The sequence below is a fragment of the Aptenodytes forsteri genome, unplaced genomic scaffold, assembly GCF_000699145.1.
Source record: "Aptenodytes forsteri isolate BGI_AS27 unplaced genomic scaffold, ASM69914v1 Scaffold79, whole genome shotgun sequence".
Classification (NCBI taxonomy): domain Eukaryota; kingdom Metazoa; phylum Chordata; class Aves; order Sphenisciformes; family Spheniscidae; genus Aptenodytes; species Aptenodytes forsteri.
Genome location: NW_008794776.1, coordinates 833,325 through 858,181, shown reverse-complemented (window position 1 = coordinate 858,181; position 24,857 = coordinate 833,325). Strand labels below are relative to the sequence as shown.

Below are 24,857 nucleotides of genomic sequence, written 5' to 3'. Positions count from 1 at the left end.
CAGTAACCCTTTCTTTGCTTGGGGATTATTTCAACAGACAGAGATTTCGGGAATGCACATGGCTGAGTGACTGTCCATGCTTGGTCACGGAAAGTAAACATGTCTGTGCCCAAATTTTTTTGGTCACAAAGTAAGAAAACAGTTGTAGCTGAAGTGACCTGAATCATTCAGGTTAACTGAAATACCCCTGATCAATATGGTATCTCCAATATCACAACAGAAACACGGGTGCTGTTGGTTCAACGGAATTCATGCTAAAATCCCCGAACAGAAACTTTCACTTCCACAGATTTTAAAATCTGGCTAATGCAGAGATAAAAATCTCTGTAGAGCAATCTGACATTGAGAGTTGAATTTCCAGGGGTGTTCAACTCTGCTGCTCTGGTGAGGGAGCAGTGCTAAGCCAACGTGGTACAGAACCGTCAAATACGGGTTATAAATCGCTGCAAATATCCTACTGTTGCTGACTGCAGAATATACAATTTGCACCAGAAAGAAAGAGGTTAATGTATTCTGGATGGGATGGTCTTCAGAATCTGTTATACATTCTAAACATGCTCATATCTACATGACATTTAATGGAAAAGATTTTTGAAAATGGAAAAATATTTTCTTAATAATTTTCAGCAGCATTGCCAACTCTTCCTAGCTTACATTTCACTAGGAAGTTAGCTTTTATTTTTGCAGATAGGATGTCTGTGCTTTCCAGTTCCTTCTATAAAGAGACTTGGCCTTTATGACTAATTTAAAGGGTTTCCCAAAGCAGATGGAGGGTTTTGAATATAGAAAAAGGGATTTACAGGAATACTGAGCTCCAAATATTCAAATATAAAGACAAAATTGTGTCTAAGGCAATATTGGGAAGTAAGAGGTGCTCTAGGCTATCGGAGATTGTCTCTTCATCCTCAGTAGATGTCACATAGTGTAAAATGACATTATTTCCTGACATCAGGGGGAGATTGTCTCTTCATCCTCGGTAGATGTCACACAGTGTAAATTGACATTATTTCCTGACATCAGTGGATTTTCATTCGATTCCTCTTGCTGATGATCTGGTTCACAGAATGAAAATGTCTTGGTGAAATGGACAGAGAAAGGGAAGAGAAAAAACAGAGAACATCTTAGCTGGCTGTATTAAATTATCGTACACTACTTCCATGTTCTACCTAGGCCAGCAGATAAAAAAAAGGCTTCTGGAATTATTGATGTAATTTACTGGCAAGCACAAAAACATCTGTGACAAACCAAAGAACTGAGAACACCAAACTTGTGAATGAAATGCTGTGTGTATGTGTGTGTATGCATATATATACAGTGGGAAGTAATAGAGATGCAAGAAAACATGTTGGACAGGCTGAATTTGTCAAGCTTAAATTACACCTACTTCCCTTCCCCGTTCTCAGTTCTCAAACTACACATTACATTTACGTTATCCTTAGCTAGCCAAGATCTACCGTCAACCTCCTATGATATTAACCACACAACCCGGGCCCTTTCCGCGCAGGGGAACATCGCCAAAGGGGAATCAGATCAGATCTTCTATTTACAGATAAATTCTCCTTGCTCACTTGCTGCCCCTTTCTCTCTCTCTACTTCAAAGCCCTGGTAACTGGCCCTGGGTTAAGCAGCAGGCATCTCCGTTAGCTGTATGCTGTTGGCTTAGGAAGTACCACGTGGTCTAGTGTTAAGAGTCTGTGTCAAAGCCCTTTCTGGGGTCATGGACTAACTGTATGATCACACACCAGTCATTTGTCTTGCCTGTCCTTCTATTAAGCCTGTCAAGAGAATTGGCTCAATAGAAGAAAAACAGGAGCTCCTTAAAAATGTATTGGCACATCTGAGTTGAACTTTTTTGGGTGAAGAAGCTATAAAAAATGACTCTGCAGTGAACTTTGAAATATCAGTTTGTTAAAGAGGCAGTGATTTCCCTTCCTGAACAATGCTTCTCATGGTGTGAAGCCTTGCAAAGGGAAAACAATGTGTATTTAGAAACATTTTCAGAACTATTTATATGAAAGACTGGGTGATGAGAATGTTTCAAAAATGATTACGGCTGCCTAAATATCTGTTCTCCAGCAAGCCTAAGTTACAGTTTAAATCCTTGCAATGTATTTATCAATATTTTCATTCCCGGCTGCATTTCCTGACATTTATGCCAAAACAAAATTCTGTAAAAGGTCATAACAGGACTCAAGTGTTATTAAGTGTATGATCTAACAAACAAAACAAATGACCTTCATTCACACTTGCCTGATCGTTCTGTGAACTCGCAAATAATAGATTCTGAGCACTTTCTCAGACTCAAAGAAATATCCATCTTGGGTGAAATCATCCATATGCAGAGTCAGCAGAAGCTTTAAATGCCTCTAACACACTTCAAAGCAGGACTGAATTATGGCTTAGAGTCTTTGTAACTATTCTCCTTTCTTTCTTTCTTTCTACAGTATTCCACTGAACGCTGGCGCACCACTGTGCTAAGTGGTATATTACATAGTAGAACATGGTTTCGCATACCAGGAGACCTTATGGCCCACACAGACAAAACAAGCCAGAAAAAGAGTGAAAGGATGTCTATTAGTTCCATTTATAAATGGAAAAATCAGGCCCAGAGAAAATAGAGTAACTTGTTCCAGATCACACCAAATATCTGCAGCAGCTAGAAACTGGACCTAGCCCCCATTTCAGCGCCTGGACTGCAAGGGCTACCCCTTCCTTCCACACTCCCAAGTAGCGCTTACAAAGGTAACACAGAAGTCTGTGGGTGATGTGCACACTGAAGCTCTATCTTCTAAATCACTGTTTGGTGGCTTTGCTGCAAGACTATCCTTGCACTTCCTTTTTCATGAGTGCATTTCATTTCATTTCTCCCACATTGCATCTCAGGCTTTTGGGGAATTTCATAGTACCACACCAAAAGCTCCCAATAGCACCCAGAATTGCTTTCACTGCTGTTTAATACAGTATTAAACTTAAATGGCTAATGTATATGCCTCTCTCACACATGAACACAAACTGCTGCATAGCAAAACTTTAATTTATCAAATTAAAATGCACTATAGCACGAATTTATTGTATCACTGCTCATAAATGTTTTTATGCATTTGATTTTTTCGGTCTTTTATGGTTTTGGCAGTAGATGGAAAGCAATCAAGGTTCCATTTGAAGCAGCCGTGTAAGCAATTCTCATTTAACAGAAGACAATGAAAAATTAATCTAAAATGAGTGTAACTAAGTTTTCGTAGAAACAACAAAACCACTCAGACATTATCATCTTCAACAGCTGTTTACTGTCTTCATTTACAAAATTACCTGTCAAATTTTACTATTTCCTCCAGGAAAAAAAAAAACCAACCCCAAGTGCGTCTCTGAGTTAATAAAATGCTCCACATGTAACAGGAATATTAAGGATCCCTTTCTTGCAATCATAATACTTAGCAGAGATGATTGAGGTGAAGTAATGTTCAACACTCCTTCTCCTGCAGGTTTCAATTCCGCACTTTTAACTACAGGAAAAAAATTCAAACATGGCTGACTGGTAAAAGCCTAGGTACTTTCCTCTCTCTCTCCTACTCTATGGAACATCTGTCTCCTCTCTTCAATGGGCAAAGCAACATTTGTAATTCCTGGAAAGTTGTTTTATAGTAAACAATCACAACTTTCTCAACATAAAATGAAAACACTTGAAGGAACTACAAAACGGGACAATAGCAGAATGGAATATTTTTCTGGTGGAAAGCTTTATCGTCTGGGGATGCATCTCCTCGTATCAGTTTCTTTCAGTGATGAATTTGGTCTGAAGAATTTGTTTAACTAGGAGAACACATGCAGTTGGTTGATACTATGCAATATGCATGATGGGAAGGATGCCAAATAAACATCAGAAGGAAATCGAAGGGTGCAGGGAACGTGCTGCCTGGCAGTCTGATCCCCTGGCACAGAAGTCAACAGGGGATGGGCCAACCTTCTGATAATTGCAGCAACAACAAAGTCAGCAGCTTAGTATCTCAGGAAAGAGAGGAAGACAGCAGTAAGAAGACAAATACAAAACGGCTGAATTAATTGTCCCTCGCATGCATATTCCCAGGCTGAATGCTCTCAAAGGCTGTCTCAAGTGCTGTTGCTGTGCCTGACTCCACATTTAGGAGATGGGAAGGAGTTAATTATTGAAGGGCAGCTACAGTGAGCAGGATGAGCAGCTCCTATTGACTTCCTTAATGGTGGTAAAATGTGCAAATCCTGTGGATTGTGGCTGAATTTAAATTACAATGATTACAAAATATAAAGCCTAAAAAAGAGGATTTATACATGAGCGGATTTAGGCGAGACACAGACTCCGTCAAGACCTACATTTTGTTTACATGCAAAGTAGACTATGCCTCCTGAATGACTTTAAATCCTGATGACAATTATTTATATATCTATCCACCCTCCTAACACGGTTTGAACCATAATTCCTGCTGCTAAATGCCTTTGGGAATATCTACTAGTTATAAGTTCATCCCTATTTTCTGGCCATTGTCCAGCAAACCACTTTCAATGTCTAAACAGTCCTGCTGCCTTCAGTGGGTCTACTCACATGATGCGTAAGACTGTAAGAACATGTTGCTTACATAAAAACATAATATCAACAACAGTAGCAATACTAATACCTTTCACTACTGCTTTCAGACAGAATATTCTATGCACAGCTCTTGAGAGTAAAGTACTATTAGCTTATTTTATGATACGCAAGCTGGGTAACAGAAAAATGAAGTGACTTGCCCAAGGTGATATGGAGTCCATTGGAGAAATGGGGACACAAACAATAAGTGCATGGTTAAATTGAATACCAAAGATTTTGTAGAGCTCTGCCTACTATGTGAGTGAGGCTTTGAGTACTCTGACATTGTTATAAAGGAAATCAGTGAGGTTATACAGTGGGAATCAAATCTTTTAAAAATTATTTGCATCTGGTTAACATTACCATGTTAACCAGTCCAGTTCCATCTTATCCAGAAAGTGCAACAAATGTTTAATTCATGTTAAAGCTAAGAAATCACAAAACAAAGGCTTTTATATACTCCTGATCCAGCTGCAGGAATAAACTTGAATACTTTCCATTGTTCTAAATTCCTTAACAACAATCAATATAGAGTTAATTACAATGGATTAAGAAAAACCCATGTGGTACCATCTTTAAACAAAAACTAGTAGCTTAAAAGGTTTTGAATTCTGAAAGTGGGAAATATTTCTTGAGAAAGAGAAATGGCAACACACCCAATCAAGCCCTCACAGCCTCCTACAAAAAGATTTCTATCCACAGTCATACCCATATGGATTTTACATCCTCTCTCAATCATACCTGTCGAGGACTTTGTATATGGTCAAGCTGACTGGTGTGGGAAATGTTAACAGGAAAAACTGCTACAATCTGTATGCAGTAAAATGAACCAGAGGTAGGCTCAGACTATCATTCTGTCTGGCTTTCACTGGCATGTTACTGTAATAAACCTTGGCAATTTGTATCCATGTCATCTGGATCCAGGAGTAAGGGTGAGCAATTTGCTCACTGCATTTTGCCAACTGCATTTTTGTCATCAAAAAATGCCATGGCACCAAAATAGAAGTGTTTCCATCAAGCATTACAAGTATGAGGAAAAAATGTAGTGCTCAAAATTATACGGACTTCTGATCTTATTGTCCTTCTGGTCAAGGAATATCACAGGGGAGGACCAGTAAGAAGTTGCTGCTGTTCCATGTCTCTTTCATCAACAAACTCTCTACAGTCTCCCCCCCCCCCCCCCCAGCCACTTTTCAGCAGCATCAAATTCACTGTCAAATTGAAAAGGAAGGTGACATAATCCTGGAAAGTTATGGAGACCATCCCAAATAAAACTGGGTATTGAAACATTATAAAGATGGGCCAGGGCACTGAGAGCTCTCATTTTGAGCCTCCCCTGATGTTAAATGGCCTGGAGATGGCTGTTCAAACTGCATTGTGTGCCGTTTCCCTAGACTAGTCATTTTCTTCAAGGCACAAAATTAAAGCAGTGATGGATGGACTACTCTGCTGTTTATTTGGCCCAGTTTCACAATGTGGCAGTGAGGAACTGTTGAACTCCAGTTAAAACAAAGGAGGTGCAATAAAAAGTTTCTATGAACATCCTTATTGAGCTTAAAGGAAGAGTTTATTATTGCTAAGTCACACAGCAGAGAATGAAAGATGGGAATGAGGATTGTCACCTGCTTACACTAGAAAGGAACAAGAACAAACACGACTATCGATTTCACATTAACGTTGCTATTTTCAGCTGTCTCCCTGCTTGCTGTTCCCCCTCCTGCCTCAAACAGTGTGGACACCAGCCAGGGCACTCTGGGCAGTCAGCACAGGAATGATCCGCTGCTCCCAGAGCGTGTTCAGCACACCCCTGCTTCTCCCTGCAGCTCCACGTGGCAGCTCCAGAGCAGGTCCCTGCATCTCTTACTTTCTCTATTCTAACAGCACAGTTATTTCTTTGCACTTCCCCTGCTTTGACCCTCATAGCTCCCTGACTCTCATGCATCTCATGGATGTTGCTACCACTTGTCCTAAGCTAGACTTCTAAACCATCTATTCTTTTATGTCCTCTACTCTTCAATCTCAAGTCTTCTGTCTTCTCTGTTGTCAAGCTCAAAACAGAGCTCTTTTCTTAATGCCAAGTTCTTCCCAAATCGTTCTTGCTATCCCTCCCATTCCAGAGCACTGCTCAAAAGCTGGTGTACTCTCTCTATGCTAGACTGTAGCCGCATCTGCCTTTCCTGCCCACGTTCAATTTGAACTGGTAACAGAAACAGCTTCCCCAGTGCTCCAAATACCCACGTTTTCAGCCTCAACTGTGTACTCTAGGAACATTCTCAGAATCTATACACAAATTTGCAATAGGAGGTTCCCATTATATATGCTACCATTTCACATCTCACTTTTCTACCCCATTTTAAGAAATACTCTTTGTTTTCAGGTTGTCAGATGCCTGGTTGGGATGGCAGGTGAAATTTCTGGAAGTACCTTAGTTCCACTTTCAAAAGTGATGGGGTAGCTCTGGGGTTTACAAAAGCACAAGTTCCTTTCAAACTCCAGTTGCTTTCAAACACATCTGCTTTCTCCCAGGCAGTGGGAATTCGAGGCCTCAGAGCTTTTGAAAATTCCAATAGGTGTCAAACTGTTGAAATAACTGCTTTTTTAAATTTAGGTGCTACAAAACTATAGTCATCAAAGTATTTATGCATTGCTTCACTTGGCACTTCAAAGCCTAAGAGAAACAGATGGCCAACACAGGTTTCCAAAAGTGACTCAGATACTCAGGAGCCCAACTCACACAGGAAGTCAATACCAGTTAATGTTCTAAATGTCAGATGGCACTTTTGAAAATAGTACTTTCCATTACCAAAAAGGACCGGAAACTTTGTGCTTTTTAAATGTTTGCTTTGTACCAAGTAATACCCCAGGCTCCACCTGTCTGTCTTTTCATGTTCAAAGGACAAGTGAATACTTGGATAATGCAGTCCTTATAGGCAGGTCACCAGCAAATCAGCCAGCTCTGCAGTACTATAGATTTCTTCTTGTAAAGGGCATTTTTAGGCAACAAGCTTAAAGCTCGGTGAGGGGGAGAGAGCTAAAGAATGTATAGACTTAGAATTAGCAGCACGGCCTTCCCTTGCTTGCCATAGCTTTAGTAGTAAAGTGCAGAGACTGCAACGATCCCACATAAGATCGAAGTTCTTATCTTTGGGGGCTTAAATAAAATTTAACAGAAATGTAAGCTGAATGAAGGAGGGCTATGTTAGACAAGCCTGGATGGCCTTAATGACAATGGGTCATTAATACATGGGCACTGCTGAAGCTCCTTCTGGATGCCCTGTGACATATAACCCAGCTCTTGTATAGCACAACACTTCCAGAGCACGGATGGCTTTCTGGTCATCGTTATACAGTGGCAGATACCATGACTCAGACAGAAGAGGTTGAAACACTAAGAATTAAGAAACGTTTGGATGCTATCCCACAATGCAGCACCTAGGAGAAAATGCACTGCATTTAAAGTAAATGTTATGGATACAAGATATTAATCGTTTCCCCCTTCTGACACTATGGACACTGGGACCGGCACAGGCCAAAGCTCTGCTCGTGATGGAGAGTTCCCATGTATCAGCCATCAGATGATCTAGAGGTCACCCAAGCAAATTCCAGTACATTTCTGCTGCAAACAGGTAATTAATCAAATCAATGTCCTCCCCAGAAATTGACTGATACTAGAGGGTGGACTGAGTTGAGTGCGTTTGGTGTTTTTAACCTGGAATGTCAAGCAGAGGAATAATGGCCATTATCTCCAGTATATATCTCAGAAGAGGGAGAAGTTAGGGAGGTAATTTCTACCCACATCAGTAAGTCTAAGACAGAGTAAAAAGACAGATGCGTGTGGACACTGGTTTTCAGAAGAGACTAGAGGGATGCCAGTCCTACAAAGACTTTGAAGGTTAACTTTACACACTTTCAGGAAACTCTGGAAAAGCCTGCAAGTTCCAGACTTGCAAACCTAAGTTTTCGGGTATCATCACAGTTCATTTCGTTTTCAACGGAAACAGATTTGGGTTTGGATATATACATTCCCTTGTACAAATGTCAAAATACTGTCACTGACTGATGGCAATATGGAAACTCTGTTTCCACAGCCTAGTGGGTAGGAATGCACAGAAGGAAGCCAACACCATAAACAGTATACAGTAAAATATAAAGGTACATATTTAAAGTATGTATCTCTCTCTAATAACTTAGAACTCTATTCTTTACTTAACTTAGATCTCTGTTCTTTACTTAGCACTATGCTGGTTTTAGTACAAAGGACCTTATGGTATCAGCCCCAAGGAGAAATGTGACTTCCCTTAGAAAAAGAACAGCCATTATAGTTTCGGATTCCCTTCCAAGAGTAGTAATTTCAATACCTTCTTTTAAAATTTAAATTACATCTAGTTAGCAAAGAGAGAATGACTTTTGGCATTTTTTTCCTGCATCTAATAATCACTTCCATTCACTTAAACTATCTTTTTCCCTACAGAGGATTATTGTCATTAAGCTACTCAGAGTGTGACAGTAATTGAGAGGTTTTGGCTATTGCAGTCAGAAGCATTAAGATTTGAGAAAGAGTAATACAGAGACATGGAAGACATAAGCTGAAATGCTCACTTGATTTTAATTAGAGACAGAAAACTTTAAAGGCTCAGGAGAGATTTGGTCTGGACAAGCACCTCTCTGCTTCTATCCTACTCACAGTTACAGAGTGCTTCTCGTCCCTTCAGTCCTGCCAAGCCTGACCACTTGGTGACCCAGCTAATTAGCCCCTCTGATTCTTTTTTCCTTCAAATCCTCACTGCTGAGACGAGGTACACAGGGTCTGGTGACTTAGCGCACAGTTCAGTGCTAATCTGTAGAGCATTTTAGGCTCTGAGCTGTGGAAAAGCCTTGGGATATGAAGACCCGAGCTCTGCGCTCTTCGTGTTTAGTGCATGTTTTGCACAGTGAGAAGCAAGTAACACGAGCAGGCTGCAAACCAGTTTCCCGTGAGCTTCACAGTGAGTGTTTCAGAGCTGTCTGTTCCTTGTCCTTGATCCCTCACAATCATTCATGCTCATTCTCTCTCACGCAGATATTTCCCCACGTGAGAATTTTGGCTGTTAGACTCCAATAGCAAAACAGATAGCACTTACCCATCAAGAAGGTGGAAACAAAAAGGTGTCTACAAGGAGCACAATTCTGCTTTGTATGTGTGAAATGAGGGAGCTACATTGTTGGGAAGAGGGAGATGTCCGCTAATGAAGCACAGATCAGGCTGGGGTCCTACAGAAACAAGTTGGTAACTACTATCAGTAGCTGATAGCTCTTGACCTTTAGGGGCAAGAACCTCAGCACTTCAGTGCCTAGGAAAATCCCATCTCTTTCCCTGCTTAAGATGAAAAACCGGCAGCAACTATAAAACTAAAGGGTTTACACGCTTTTCTGAATCTGTCTTCAGGGGTATCTGGAATAGTTCTAATAAACACCCTAAAGAGAGTATTAGATGTCAACAATTACTGACTAATTATACGTATCGATGTTTAAAAAGCAGCATTTCTAAATCTTGTAGGGTACATACTGTAAAACTTTCATGTAAAGAATTTGCATAGAAAGGAATCTTCAAACCCTCTTTAGCATCTTCACTGGAACAAAAGATCTTTCTGTACACTCTTTGACATTACTCAGGAAACAGCAAATTATCTGATTCAATTGGCTCATGAGTAAAATAGCGTGCAGCATTTAACTCTTTAGAAACCAAATCCCCCTATGAGAGGATTTATTATAAGAAAAAAATATTAAATTTATAACAAAATAAGAAATACAAGAAATTAAATATAAACATAGAGTAATGTAAGAAAATATAAGAAAAAAACAGATAGAAAAAAATATTCTTAAATATAAGAAAAACTTCTCACACAGGGCTGAGCCACTCAGCAGTCATTAACATTACAAAGGCATGAAGTCTCCAACAATCTAAGTAATCTCAACAGTTAAGTCACCCACCACAGTCCACAAAGACATGGCTTCAAGGTAGGCAGGATTAATGGTCTTGCTTCCCAGCAAAATGAACTCATGCTTGTATATATGTGAATAATTTTACAGAACGTAGGAAGAGCTATAATAGAGCCTGACAAATACTTCAGTCAACTGTTCACTCCAAATAGGCTAGGGTTTTTATCTTGAGAGAGTGTCACTGGAACTAAGTTTTCTCTCTCTGTCTAAGGTACATGGGGAACTCAAAACTGGAACCACAGAAATTATGATACATATTGATGAATACAAATGATTTACTGCACTTTGGGAGTTAAAGCACCTATCCATCCAATATGTGGGTCAGAGCCAAACTGCAGGGCCTGGAAGCATGTGACATATATTGATGAATACAAATGATTTACTGCACTTTGGGAGTTAAAGCACCTATCCATCCAATGTGGGTGTCAGAGCCAAACTGCAGGGCCTGGAAGCACCCTCTTGCTCATGTGTCTGTGCATGTCCATGCTGCATCCTTGCTCCACTTGGGTCAGCGTGTGACCCAAGTGCAAATCTTCCCTTCCTCTGTATCCAACTTTTATGGGGAGTGAGCCAGGCCACAGGCCCGAAGGAGCCTATAATGTGCTCCAGCCAGTTATCTCATCTTGCTCATGAGACCCCAGCAAGAGCTGTATGTGCTTTCTTAGAAGGAGGACCACGTGGGTTCAGATGATCTCAAGAAGAAAGGAATAAAACACTGGACTCCCACAGCTGGCTAATGATCTCCCCATGGGAGTTGCTGCCAGTGGCTGCTTGGTGCACACTGAGGGTAGAATTGGATGCCTGATTTTTCTTCAGTCCACAGCTAAATTTGAAGAACTGTAGAAAAGAGGAATATCCTTTCTAGCAACCTAGGAAATGACTTGAGAACTTGGCAAAGGAACAAATAGATCACTGGCATGATGACAATTTGACATTATATGCCTTGCAAATACAAATAAAAAAAATATATATATTCACACACACAAATGTTAAAGCTCCTAATGCGAAAGGCATGTTGCTGTATTACCCACACAAGGGGAAACCACCACAAACTCTTCCCCCTTCCAGTATCCGTAATTCCAAACTAAGACTTGATTAATACTGTGAAAGAACTCAACAGTTAATGCAAATCTCCCCAGTGGTTGGAAAAGGGGGTATCATTACACAGAAAACCCACTAGTCCCATAAAAGACAGACTAGAAAAATCTCTGCCAGGGTATTTCACGGGGTACAAAGAAACGCTAAGGCCCAAATCCAGCCTGGAAGACACAAAGCATATCCTGCAGTAGATGTTGTCATTATACCAGGAATCAGTAACAAATTTCATCCCAAACCTTCAGTTAGTAAGGACGGTAAAAACAGAACATGATGAAGTGGTAAAGGTTCTTAAAAAAAGAAAATAGAAGGAAGAGGGATGTTGGAGCCTGCACATTGAGCAGCTCTAAAAAGAGGGCTCTAAAAGGACTTGGGTGGGAAAACCTGAAAAAAACAACTGAGAGTTGCTGAAAGGATATATTTTTGATCTTCTGTCCTTCAGGCAGCAATTAACTTATGCTCAGTGGTGTCCATAGTTAGCAGTTGTATTCTTAAACGTATTTAGGACGTACAAGCTGTTCTAAAGTTGTTCATCAAGACCAGGACTCAATGCTAATGGACAGTCTTCTCCAAACTTCACTGAATGCTGAATCAGGCTCCAAATTAAAAACCTGGTTAGTTCCTTCTGTCCCGATAGTTAGGTATTAACTCCTATGAAAAAAGCATAAGTTATTCTATTGCCAATCACAGACACATCTTTTCAAAACCAGTTGTTGAGGTGTAGCACTCAAAGCAAAGCCAGTGAAGTCAGTATTCCTCCAGGAGCAGGTAACAGTGACGAGTTCACACTTTTCAAACATATATAAAGTCAGAACCTATTTATGCACAACATGGTCAGTGGGGTGTGTAAAAACCACTGCCCTCATGTCCTGGGTTCTGCTCTAAATGAAAGTCTGTTCTGTGACTCTGGGTATCTTTTTTTAATAAACCCACATGGTGAATTTCTATGTGCTCCACAGTGAACCACAACAAACCTCTACTGATTTACATCACTGAAGGATGTGGCAATTATATGATGTTTGATGACTACGTGTTTCATCTCACCGCAGCAATTCTACTAGCCCCAGGAATACTGAAAAAAGAAGGAGAGGCTGCCTGTCAAAATAATTCATACAGCTTTGATTAAGAGAACATGGCAACAATCCCCTTCTCGGATGGTTCTGGGAGTAACGTTAGCAAAAGCTGAGCTTCTAGCCAATTTTTAGTGATCAAGTCCCCTACACTTACCATGACATTTCTACGTTACCTTTTCTAAGTAAGAGTATTGCTAGGAATGGCTTGTATTTACTATGCATTTAAATAGTGTTCATCTGTAATGCATAGGAGTTTACTAGCTCCTTGTGAGGAAATCCCAGTGGGTATAACCAAACTGTGGAACTGCGCAAGTATGGATAGCCAAACAGATATGCAGCAATAAACAAGATCGGCCTTTAAATATTCCTCCCCAGTCAGTCTCATGAAATTTCTGAACATTTCTCAAGATGAAAATTGACAAACACCATCTCCAAGTGGAGAGACTCATCATCCTATTACACTTCTTCAGAGATGACAAAAACACCATAAGAAATTATAATCAAATACAATTAAAACCTCTAAACATAGCTGAACAATTGCTAAACTAACCAGTGAGATTATATTCATTTGGGGATTGTTAGTGGTACTTGCTGAGCTCTGACTTGGCTGAAATCTAGTAGTTATAATGGAATACTTCATGCAGATTATATACATCAGAAATTTCTTTTGCTTAGTACCTTCCAATGAACATTGCCACACAGAAGCTGTAAACTATTTTGGGTAAGAGAACAGATATAAACATAGAAATTCTTGTTAGTTGGTCTATCAGTAATGCTTTGGTTAACAGGGCACCTTGCTTTCAAACCATCCAACACCATTGCTAAATATGCCAGTCTCATTAAAAATAGTCAAAATAGGAATGAATTCAGTGACTGAGGTCACTCAAGTACTCTGGCAGAGTCATTATTGAATTTCTACTAGTGTGATTACAAAGAGTGCATGCTCAGTCCATTAATTTGCAGCATGGAAACCAAAAATCAATGGGGTGCTACTTAAAACTCCTTTTGTGATAATTACCATCGTGTATGCAGGTATACACATGGAAGGGGAGCATGCAAGCTGCTGTTCACAGCCTTCAACAGGAAAGAGATTATCTGGCAGCTGGACTAGATGATCGTTGTAGGTCCCTTCTAATTGAAATATTCTATTCTAGTCTTGTTTTCTGAGCTGTATGTCAGAGAGAAGGAAGGAGAGAAGAGTAAAAATTTAATCTAAACTTGGGGTGAAATTCAGACTGCAAAGGAAATTTTGCCATTCGCTTCAATGAAGCTAAGGTTTCTTCCCTGTAAATTTAACTGGAACTGAAATTCCTAGCAAGTAATGAAGAATTCAGCATTGATCTATCCAAAAAACTCTCTACAACAGTACAGAGCATCTCAGTTTTCTTTAATAAACTTATTTCCCCATGAAATTACTACCATGTTGGCAAAGTAGTAACAGGAAAGTTGTATGAGTTCTTTGTGAATGATAGTGGGACAAACTGGTATACATTGTTTCAGCAGATCTACACTGATTTATACCAGCTGTTGACACTTCTCATTCTGACCCTTCAAAATAGTAAGAACACATCACAGATTTTTCCAGGAAAAAGTACTGAATTTCCTTGCTTAAGGAACAAGTGCATTCAAAAATCAGTGGCAACTTTTGTACAACACTGCTACTCCCATTTCATTTTTCATTGTTAATTTTGAAAGCGTCACAGAAGAATACGCTTACAGGTCTTAATCATCCAGTATCATCTACTGAAAGAAACAGAACCCCAGGGGTCTTATTTAGCCAGGATTTGATGGATCATAACTGATTTTTTTGAGAACTCTCAGACATCTACTACCTTTCAAAAGAGCAGCCCACCTCTACCTTGTTCAATTGCCAGGAAATATACAGTATCCTCCAAACACTTCCTATGTCCCCTCTGACCCACCTAATTCATATAACAAAACCCAACTCAAACCAGGTGATTCATACAAGCACTTGACACAGCAAGACAAATTCTACACTGATTTACACTTAAGGGACTGTGGCTGCACAGCTCTGAAAAAAGAGGTTGCCTTTTAAAATGTCAGTATTTGCTGATATTCACCATGAAGTGATAGTGAAGAAAAACAAGATCTTCCTTCATTTCCAGAATGTGAAATACCAGAGGTCTCCTTCCAGCCTGAATTGTAGATAAATTATGACTTGCAAATGATGAGTTATAGAAGCCAATAGAGTAACTACTCTTTCTTGTGTAAGACATTTATGTGTAGAGAACTGCAATGATCTCTGATGCAAGCCAGTTTTTTAGACTACAGGAGTTGCTTTGTCTACAACAGACAAAGATTTTTACTTTCTAAGCTTGTAAAAGCATGTATTATCTGTACCTACTATGTAAAATGTGCAGGGGGAATTGAATGGAATCCATCATAACAGAACGTGAGAAGTCCTTGGTTTTGCTGAGATGTGCTATGTCCAGCCTGAATTACATAAACTGTTGTGTTTGCTAACGGTGCTGTAAGGTGTTTGCAGAACAATAACGATGCTGCTTCATTCAGTCTGAACCATGGTAACGTGGCCTATTAGTAGTTATGCAACAAATTAGTATTATCCCCATATCAGTCTGCAAAAGTTTCAAACATGCATCACACCAGAAAATGGATCCATTCAACTATTTTCAAGCAGAGACACAGAATTAACCAAATAAAGGAGGTGATTATTTATCATTAAGAGTAGGAGCCTTGTCACAGGCTGGGACCCTGCTGCATATTGTACAAATAATGAACACGCTGCCTGCTTCAGCAAGCCTACTAGTATAGCAGAAGAGAGACAGCAGATGGATGGAGACAGACAAGAATGCATGGAAATATTGAAAAAAACACTAGGGAGTTGTAGGACAAGAGCTGTATTTGTTAGCAGCCCAGCTATTGCAAGTGTTTTTCTAGGAAGATAACTGAAGAAGAGCAAGGTTTTCTACACCCGAGATGTGCGTGGACTGACGCACTAACAACACCTGTCAAATCAGGTCTTCAAATTGTTCGAGTTTAGGACCTCATGCTGGTTTGGCATTCAAACCAATATATTCGTAATCACAGAACTGGATACTGCAAATAAGTTTAAACAAACATCTTATGATCGTGTAAGGCTTGATCCTGGTTTAAATTACAAAAGTGAGAATCAGTAGATTAATTTCATTCAACCCAGTGGAGCTAAACCAATGTAAAACTGGTGCTAATGAGACAACAGTTAGGTCTGCCAAGTGTTTATGAAGACTCAACTTCCTCTATAAACCCTGTATCAATCATGTAAGTGATTTTAAGTGATAATTTTAATGTGCTTATAAAATTATTTTTTCATTACAACTATCTCCAACTGGATGATATGTGGTGGATGTAATGGCAGAGGCTAATGAAATGCATTTAAACTCATTTTGAATTTTAAAAAGAGAGAAAAAAAAATGCAGTGTGTAAAAAACACCCCAGTTCTGTCTTTCTATTATTTAGGCCTGGTGAGAGGTACAACAACAAAAGACGATGTGGTCTCTGAACGGAGAAGGCAGCAAGAGTAGTGTTTAACTATTCTTTGCTGCAGGTACACAAGTAACATCACTTAAATTACATACACGGGTCAACTGGGAATTGAACTTAATGATCTGAACCGAAGTGACAGCCAGGAGTGGTGACTGGAGGGACAGCTCTGCTACGAGCAGGCAGGAGGGAGCCCACAGCACCAGCAACATGCAGTAAAATCCTCCGAGTCAGCAGTTACATGATCTGCTGGTTTTCTTACCAACCTTGCTTAACTTGTAAGACTTACAACAAAGACTTAGCATCTATATAATAATTTTCCACCTGTCTCATAGAGCAGTCACCATTATTATATAACAAAAGAAAGAAATAGAGGAGCTATTTTTAGCTGTACTATAAAGAGGCAGTAACTCATCAAACTAAAGTAACTGAGTAGAAAAGTAAATCGCAGTAAGTCAGTGCAGAAACAAATGGCTCACCTGTCTAATATATTGTGCTCTGTCTAAGGAAAGGTAAAGGTCCCAGAGAAACGGTGATACTTTACCACTGTCAATTGGTTAGCTGCTACTGATCTGACAGAGGCATGAGATCGGAAAAATGTTTAAAATCATCTAATTCTCTTGTATGAGATTGCAGCCTATTTTCCAGCAGTCTCTCCTGACCAGTTTTAAGCGTCTTGAGTTCAAAGAAGTTTTGTTGTTATGAAATTCCTCAAGCAGCAATGGTACAGAGGGCTTACGTGTGTAACAAACATATTTCAGTTTGCTCCACTGAATACTAACAAAGATCTTATTCACTTTATTCTAGAAAGGTTTGGCTTTTGGCACTTTTTCCTAAATTTTCTTCATTCTTTATTGCCTGACTGATTTATTTCCTCCGCTGTGAAAGTTACAGAGGAAAGCAGAGTTGCTTGGCAGCATGATGTGGTATTGCTGAACTCAGCTGTTTATGGCTTTCAGCAGATGTTTCTGCTTCAAAGACAGTGTGAGAAAAAACACACATGCACAAATTCCTCCCCCCCCATTTCTGCATCTTTTGTCTCCTATCTTCCACTGCCTCCAAATCACAAGGAAGGCTGCATTACAATAGCTGCTAAAACATCCAAACCATGCCAACTGTCACAGATAAATAAGAGCTGACCCCACTCCAAATTAGAACTCATGATTTAAAGTGCAAAGAGAAAAAATTAACAGAAGTATCAGTCCCTGAATGTGCTGCATCAGAAGGAGATTGTCACGGATAACCTCGCTATAAATTACAGCTTATTAAAATGGAAAGCAATAGGGATTGCTGTGTGGAAGAGGCAAGAACACAGCTGCTTTCGGCAGAAGATGCAAGCGGGACAGCCAGCCTTTCCTACTGTATATTCCATGAGCTCTGCAAACCACATGCTCAGACATAAGTCAAAGGCTGAAAAGTAGACTGTGTGTTTTCTAGTCACTCTCTGAGAAATGATTACTTTGTCAGATATCAAAAAATAATCTCACCCTGGACATCAGGAATTACAGTTATTATTGAACCCGTCTATCAATTTGGAAAGGATATAAAGCTGTTGTCCCATTATTCCATGACTGCACATCCTATTCAGTTTAATACGTGTGGAGCTCTGCTCTATTTACATAATAATGAAATAAAACAATATATCCAACCTGACCGGAAAGCAGAGGAGGCACTGACGGCAAGCAAGGCAGCTTTCTCAGCAAGGCTGGGTTATTGCATGCATTGGCTAAGCCTCCAGCATTTGGTTTTGATAAGCATGTAAAAAGCTTTTCCAAACCATACAGATTCGCTGAGCAAACAGATTTGATGCTTTCATATGGCAAGAAATATGTGAAGAATGACCTTTCTCTTGGTGCTTCAGCCCTTCTGCTTCCCAACAGACCCAGGAACCCCAAAGCAGACAAAAAAAAAAAATTAGTTTACTGGAACTGGGCTGGAACTTCTGTAGAGATCATGGATAGATCTCATTTCATGCATTTTGTTATCTCATCTCTATTAACTAATTTCTTTTCTTGGAGAGAAAACTCATGGCAATGCCTTATTCCTTGGCTAATACTATGTTGTTACCTATAAAGGCTAATGTAGTATTTTTCGAATGGTCAGAACTGAGTCTAACACTGGTTCTGTTGAAATCCAACATGAAAATTCATTTCAATAGTGCCTAACAACAGGCTTTCAAAAACCTTATCTTAGGTTATATCTTGCTTTGAATTTAAAACAGAAGAGAAAATGTTGCGACATACCTGATAAGAAAGAAAATACTTTCCATTTAGTATCTTCCATAACACTTGTGCAGACCCTGTTGGTTTTCTGACTCAGCCTTTATCTGTTAGAAAGCAGGTATTTATGCCGATGACAAGTTAAACACAAATTTCTATTGAAACAATTGGCCAATAATAGCGTTGTTATTTATTTGGATTATGGTAGGGCCAACACTCTAGTTATGGATTAGGGCCTTGCAGTGGTAGGTGCTAGATGAAAACTAGACAGACGTATGTTGTTGCCATGACAATTGCTATAGTTATCTCAAATTTGATCCTTCTGAACTTGCATTACTGAAAGTATTGAAAAGAAAGGGTCCTTCAGGCTCAGTGAGAGTCCTTGTCCATGAGGGCTCCCATGGAATTCGCTTTTCCTTAATGCAAGTGAGGGCTGCCCATTAAGTCAAAACCACTCAGGATTCATAAGGTTCAACAAGTTGCCCCGCTCCCACAAGTACCCAGTAAGACAGGCATAAGAAACAAATATTCCCTCTCAAGACAGCTTGTGCAGACAAACTGTCTGGCTGATCCTCCACCATATGTGCAGATGTCCAGTGTATCTTTGGCACCTAAACCGTACGCTGGAGACATCTGTGCCCTAATTTGACCTGAAGCAGGCATCCTAACATAAAGAGAAATCTCAAAATGCAAAGACAGCAGGCAGAGACAAATTATTTGGGAAATCAGATGAGAAAGGGTGAAGGGAAAGGATCTTTAAAGCAGTAGGTAAAGGCTTAGCTATATTATTCCTGATACTGTTATTGACAGCATACATTCCCATGTGTGATTTTAAGCAGACAGATAGACATCACAGGAACGACTCACCTTGGAAGCTCTGAGGGTTGCACTGGTAATTTGCCAGCAGCCTAAAAGACTGCACCTAATTTGCACCAAAATTTGCATGATGCTTAAAACAAAATACTCAGGAGGCCATAATGCTTGTTCATATGTGACTTTCTCATAAATTAATGGAAATTGTTTCTCTTTGGGGGTTCAATGGTAAAAGAAATCCACTGCTGATGTCTTCCTCCCAAAGTATCTCTACAGTTTGTACAAATCAGTTTCTGCAGACACAGACGTGACCTCCTGAAGAAGTATACAACTTCCCAAGCATCTACTACACAGTAGTGGCATGTGCCATCTCAGCTCTGATCCTGCCTCAATTATCAGTCAGAAGGATAAACAACTGTAATGAAAAAATCCTGACCCATGAGCACCAAACCTCCAAATCCTTGTGAAAACCGGTGTCCTCTGCTCAGACTGCGAGGTTTTGAGGTCAGCAGGCACCACTGCCACTCTGCTGAGCTCTACAAACCACTCTGACCCAAAACTGTGCCAGGGGAAGGTGACCCAGATTCTAAAAAAATTAGTAACACCCTGCTCGTAATGTGTGAATACTCTTCTCTGTGTCCATATATAGGGCACAGACTGACTGTCTTCAGGTATAGCCAGACACTCGGGTATAGCCAGACACACATGCACACATACTGCGTGGCTTACAGTTTTCCAAGTTTGAGGCATGTGGTACATATACGCTTTACCTTTATTTTTCAATCACAAAAGAATTCATTTCACTGACATCCCTTGGCAGCATATGGTGCTGCCAGACAGAGGAAGGACCTGCACAGAATTGTAACAGCTTTGTTGCTTTCCTCCATGCCCCAATGATAGGAAACACAACCTGGTAACATCATTAGCTGTTTCCATGTGAATGCAATGATACCCAGACGGTGTTAAAAAAAACAACAAACAACTAAAAAAAAAGCGTGTGCGTGTGGCGGGGGGAATAAGTGATTGTGACACAGTCTGAAACATAAACGTAACATCTGGAAGCACTCTTCCCGAGTCTGCCTCTTTATCAGACAGATGGCTGGAGAGCTGTAAGCCCACGGGCCTCTCAAAAGGTTCAAGGCCAAGAGGATAAAGTGCTACATCACAGCAGTTTTCCGTTATGTCAGTTTTTCTAACTGTCTCTCCGTTCTCCCACACTCAGTTTCTCTAGCCGGTTGACAGAAATCAAAAGCACTGGGTGACTCCATTCCTCCGCAAACAAAGTATAACATCCACGGGCAGAAACATCAGCCCAAGAACAGCCTGAAGGCAGCTTGTTCCAGCCCACGTCCAGGTTTGCAGGAGCAAGAGGAGTTAGGCCTCGATTAGTCCCAGTTGCTGCTTCTTAGTTCTTGACACCACAGTTATAGGATGCTCTGGCTTTGGCAGAGAAGCCAGCTTAAGAAATTCCCCTAACCCTCCTTGCTCCTGCCCTTAATCCGTCTTTCTCATCCCCACAGCTGACAAGATACCAGCTGGTGGAGGTATGCTATAAAAAAAAAAACTAAAAAAAAAAAAGACAATGAAAATTACTTAGGTTAAAAATAACCCTTGCTCTGTCTTGGAACAGCTCTCATACCCTGTGGTGGCAATCCAGAATAAGCTACACAGCAAATACGAGCCCTTTTACCGAAACTGTTCTCAGGGTAGATGTGGTACATCATAAATCAACCACACAAGCCTTAGGCTGGAACCAAACAGAGGCAAGACTAAGATATGGAAATGGTTATAATAGTAAACAAAAATATCTCTTCATCTACCCTGAGGACACATTTCAAACCTACCAGCTTTCCTCGAGAAACAAGGGAAAAAAGTGACCAAGCAGTAGTCTTGTTTTCACTAATCAACACTGTTGTTATCCTCATCAATAGCTACTTGAATCTCAGCACAAATTGCATTATGAGGCACACAAACATTGCTGATTTCAAGCTGTTTTCAGTTACTTGCTATAGTGGTAAAGTCTTTCTGAATAAATCTAAGTTAAGAAGCTATGGCTCTTGGCTTTAGCAGCACAAATTCAAAGAGAACAAGTATTACTTAAAAAAGTAAAAAAGCGTGACCCACTTAAATTCTCAAAACGTAATGGTAAACAATTATTGATGTGATGTATCTAAAATAGGTCCCTTGTTTTTTATTATTTATATGATGTGAAAGGTATATTAGCTGCTAAGTGGCGTTGCATTCAGATATAAACTGCTTGTTTAATGTAATTCTATCCATACACTAATGATAGTAGAAATATGCAAGAAAAGAAAAGCAACATGGCAACGAAAATGAGTAGTTTTATTGAGTATGGGCATTTATTTCCAGGGATATGAAGGGGAAAGAGTACAATGGTTCTCCATGGTGCCTCAGGGAGATTCCCGAGTAAAAGAGAGCACATAGAGAAAGGCCAGAACTTCCTGTTCATGTGCCTAACAACTCAACACATCGCTCTCCCCATTATGACCAGAATGAATCCTGGATGCAGTTTTATCTGGCTACCACAAAATAGTTTGTAGGAGGCAGCACTCCAATGCACCGAGAATCTATTCGGTGAGAATATCTAAGTAATATTCTGACTTACTTCACAACCAACTGGGGACGTGTGACAATACAAGGGGAGAGCTAAATTGCTCCTCTTGGTTGCAACAGAGGTATAAGGCACAACTGTAGAAGACCCTTCATTCTCCTTTCCTGCTAGTTGATTCTCTGAGCTGTGCTAGAAATAGCTGGTCACGTAAAGTAAAATAACATACTGTCATCTTCTTGACAAGCTGTGTGAATGTTCATAAAGCATTCAAGAACTACAAACTTTCATTTACTTGCTTTTCAGAAGCTCTTTTGCAAAGACAGTGGAAAACACCTCTCCCTGCTTAAATTAACCAACATATTTATGAGTTGGTTGAGTTTGCTGAGAGAGAAGATTAGCCTGTGTTGATGCTGGAACTCCAGAACAGTACCTCACATCGACGTTGACCTTGCTACAGAACTGCCCATCACCCAAATGAAGTGCAGTGCTTAAACCAGCCTGAAAAAGCTGGTGGCAACACAGAAAAATCCCATTAGGGACTTGCAATTCTCAACCAAATTAAATTAGCTTAATAGAATATTTGTGCTCTGCGCAGAGGCCTGCAAGTGACACTTAGAAACTCAGTAACTGTAATGCCCACTACATCCTACGCTTTCCCACTGGGATCTCAGTACACACATGCCCAGTTTTCCCCACCCAACTTCCTTGTACACAAACATTTCATTCAAACCTAGGTTTGTCATGCTTTCAGAAGACAGCGACTATTTACATACCCAAATGAAAGAGGCTTTAATTAAAACATTGACTTTTATTTGCATAATTAGTGCTAAAAATATTTTTATGGGTTAATTAGACTTTATGCAAATTGGATTGAGAAGATTTAATTTGGGGTTTGATAACCTGACTATTATAGTTCCGCAGTGGCAAATACGTTGTTACATGTCAGCATTACATGTTCTAAAGCCACGTCTTCCCTTTCAAACTGTTTTGGTTTTTACTTCTGGCAGGGTCAAATGATACATTTTTTCTTTCCCTTTACCCATCCCCACAAACTGTCCACTGAAACTCTTACTAACTGCAATGATATCAAGTGTAAATACACTGAATCAGTGAGCTGCTCATGACAAGAGAAATTTCCGCACTTTACAGAAGTCTAGTATTTCCCAGGCACAGAATACAAATGTTAAAATCTGCTCAGGTTTTCTATGCCTGAAGATAGTACAAACCAACTGCATGGGAAAGCAATAACCAACCCAGCGTCTACCAAAGATTTTATGATACTCTTCAATAAGCCCAGGTTTGACGCTAATAATAAGCACAGAGCTAGGGGAGCATTGCTCGGATCTGTACAATGAAAATGCTCTGTGTGGACTAATGTACAGCAGTGTTGTGAGAATTAAGATGATATCCAGCAAGAGCAAGATAATTTCCACTGAAAGCAGCAATATATGACTTTACTATGTGTTGCGGAAGACAATCGTACTTACTGAAAAAGCACTGCTTTTATGTCTGTGAAACAACTAGATCAAGTCTCAGTAAAAATATATTAAACAGGAAAGCAGGCACTGGCAGGCCAGTTCATACCAGCACTCCCTGGAGTGCACTGGTCTGCCTCTGACAGTTACCAGTGTACGGCTTAGCACAGGAATCTCCAGTTCTGGGAGAAGTAACTGTTTGGAGAAGGGGATTCTTCTGTATTACATACAAGACACCAAATAGTGAAAGGTTTGAATTATCCTGTACCAATGCTTGAAAGTTACAGCAGTTCACTGTGGAAGAATTCATTGCTGGCTTGATGAACCAACCACAAAGGCTGTGATATGTTCAGAGAAACAAGGTCAAAACTATCAAGCAAAAAAATTATGTCCAGTAAAAACCTTTAAAATTAAGGATATTCATATTCATGCCAAAATGACACTCCCTCACGCCCCACACCGTAGGCCTATTCTATTCATTTTTTAATTTAAACTGATGAATTTTATTACCTGGAAACTGAGATGCCCTGTTATAGATCAGCAGATGGTACCATAGTTAGCATAAGTGTCTCCAGATTTCCAGGCTACAGGTTTAATAGCGATGTGTAGTGGTAATATGAGCCCTAAGTCTTTCAACCAATGAATGGTATCATGGATATAAATGAGTTTAATGTGCCGAGAATATGAGGTTTCATACCTGTTCCTTGAACTTGGTGCTATCCTCTGGCAAATAACTGTTGTGGTCGAATGCTTTCCACCATTCCCCACCTCTTGTTTCACGTCCCACTGCCGGGGGTCACTTGTCTTTGCACTGAGAATGTTTACACCTTTCTTCACCTTTGCCCTGTTGGAAACAGCAATTGTAAAAAGTTTACAAGAGAGTCATTCAGGACTGTGATCTTCCAAATGTAGCTCAGGCGTGCAAATCTCAATATATCAGTTTTAAGCTAAGTATTAGATATATTTCTAATCCATCAGTGAATAAGAGAGTGGTATCATGAATGCAGATCCAAGGCAACATACCACTTTTTTTGGACGGAACCAGCTAACTGTGTGCCTTTATCTGTTCTGCCAACAGCAGGCTGGAGTTATGATTAAGACTGAACCTGTAGGAAAACCTGCACTCAAGGTTCTTTTCTCTAATCTGGCAATAATTTCTCCCAACACAGAAGACTCAGGAAGGTTCTGTTCATCTGTATCAAGACAAACTTGTGCTTCATCATTGCACAGAGGAATACTTCACTGGGGTTTTTTAAATAATCCATTTTTATTCCACATGATATTCTTTAGATATCAGTGGACAGGTTGTTGCTCTTCTGCCTGATAATTCCCTCTTTGTGACAGCTTCCCAAGGAAATTTCTGTTTGAAATCTCCAGCCTGGAGAGAATACAGCTGTTGGTTAAGACGAGACTTTGCAACTCAGAGATGTTCTTATAGGATGCAAGTTTCTGCCACTGTTAGTTGTTACATCCTGTGGAAAAGTTAACTATTTATCTAGTGATACTAATAACATCAGCAATAACTGTATG

General features: G+C 40.0%; 1 protein-coding gene across 1 annotated transcript in view; it reads right to left on the bottom strand.

Annotated features, from left to right (window-relative positions):
- Positions 1–24,857, bottom strand: part of TMEM132C (transmembrane protein 132C) — a gene marked incomplete at its 5' end in the record, with an annotated part of 158,923 nt that overhangs the window by 72,338 nt on the left and 61,728 nt on the right. Inside the window, one exon of the mRNA XM_019470773.1 lies at positions 24,025–24,171. Within this exon, the coding sequence (XP_019326318.1) occupies positions 24,025–24,171 (147 nt within the window). The remainder of the gene's footprint in view (positions 1–24,024; positions 24,172–24,857) is intronic.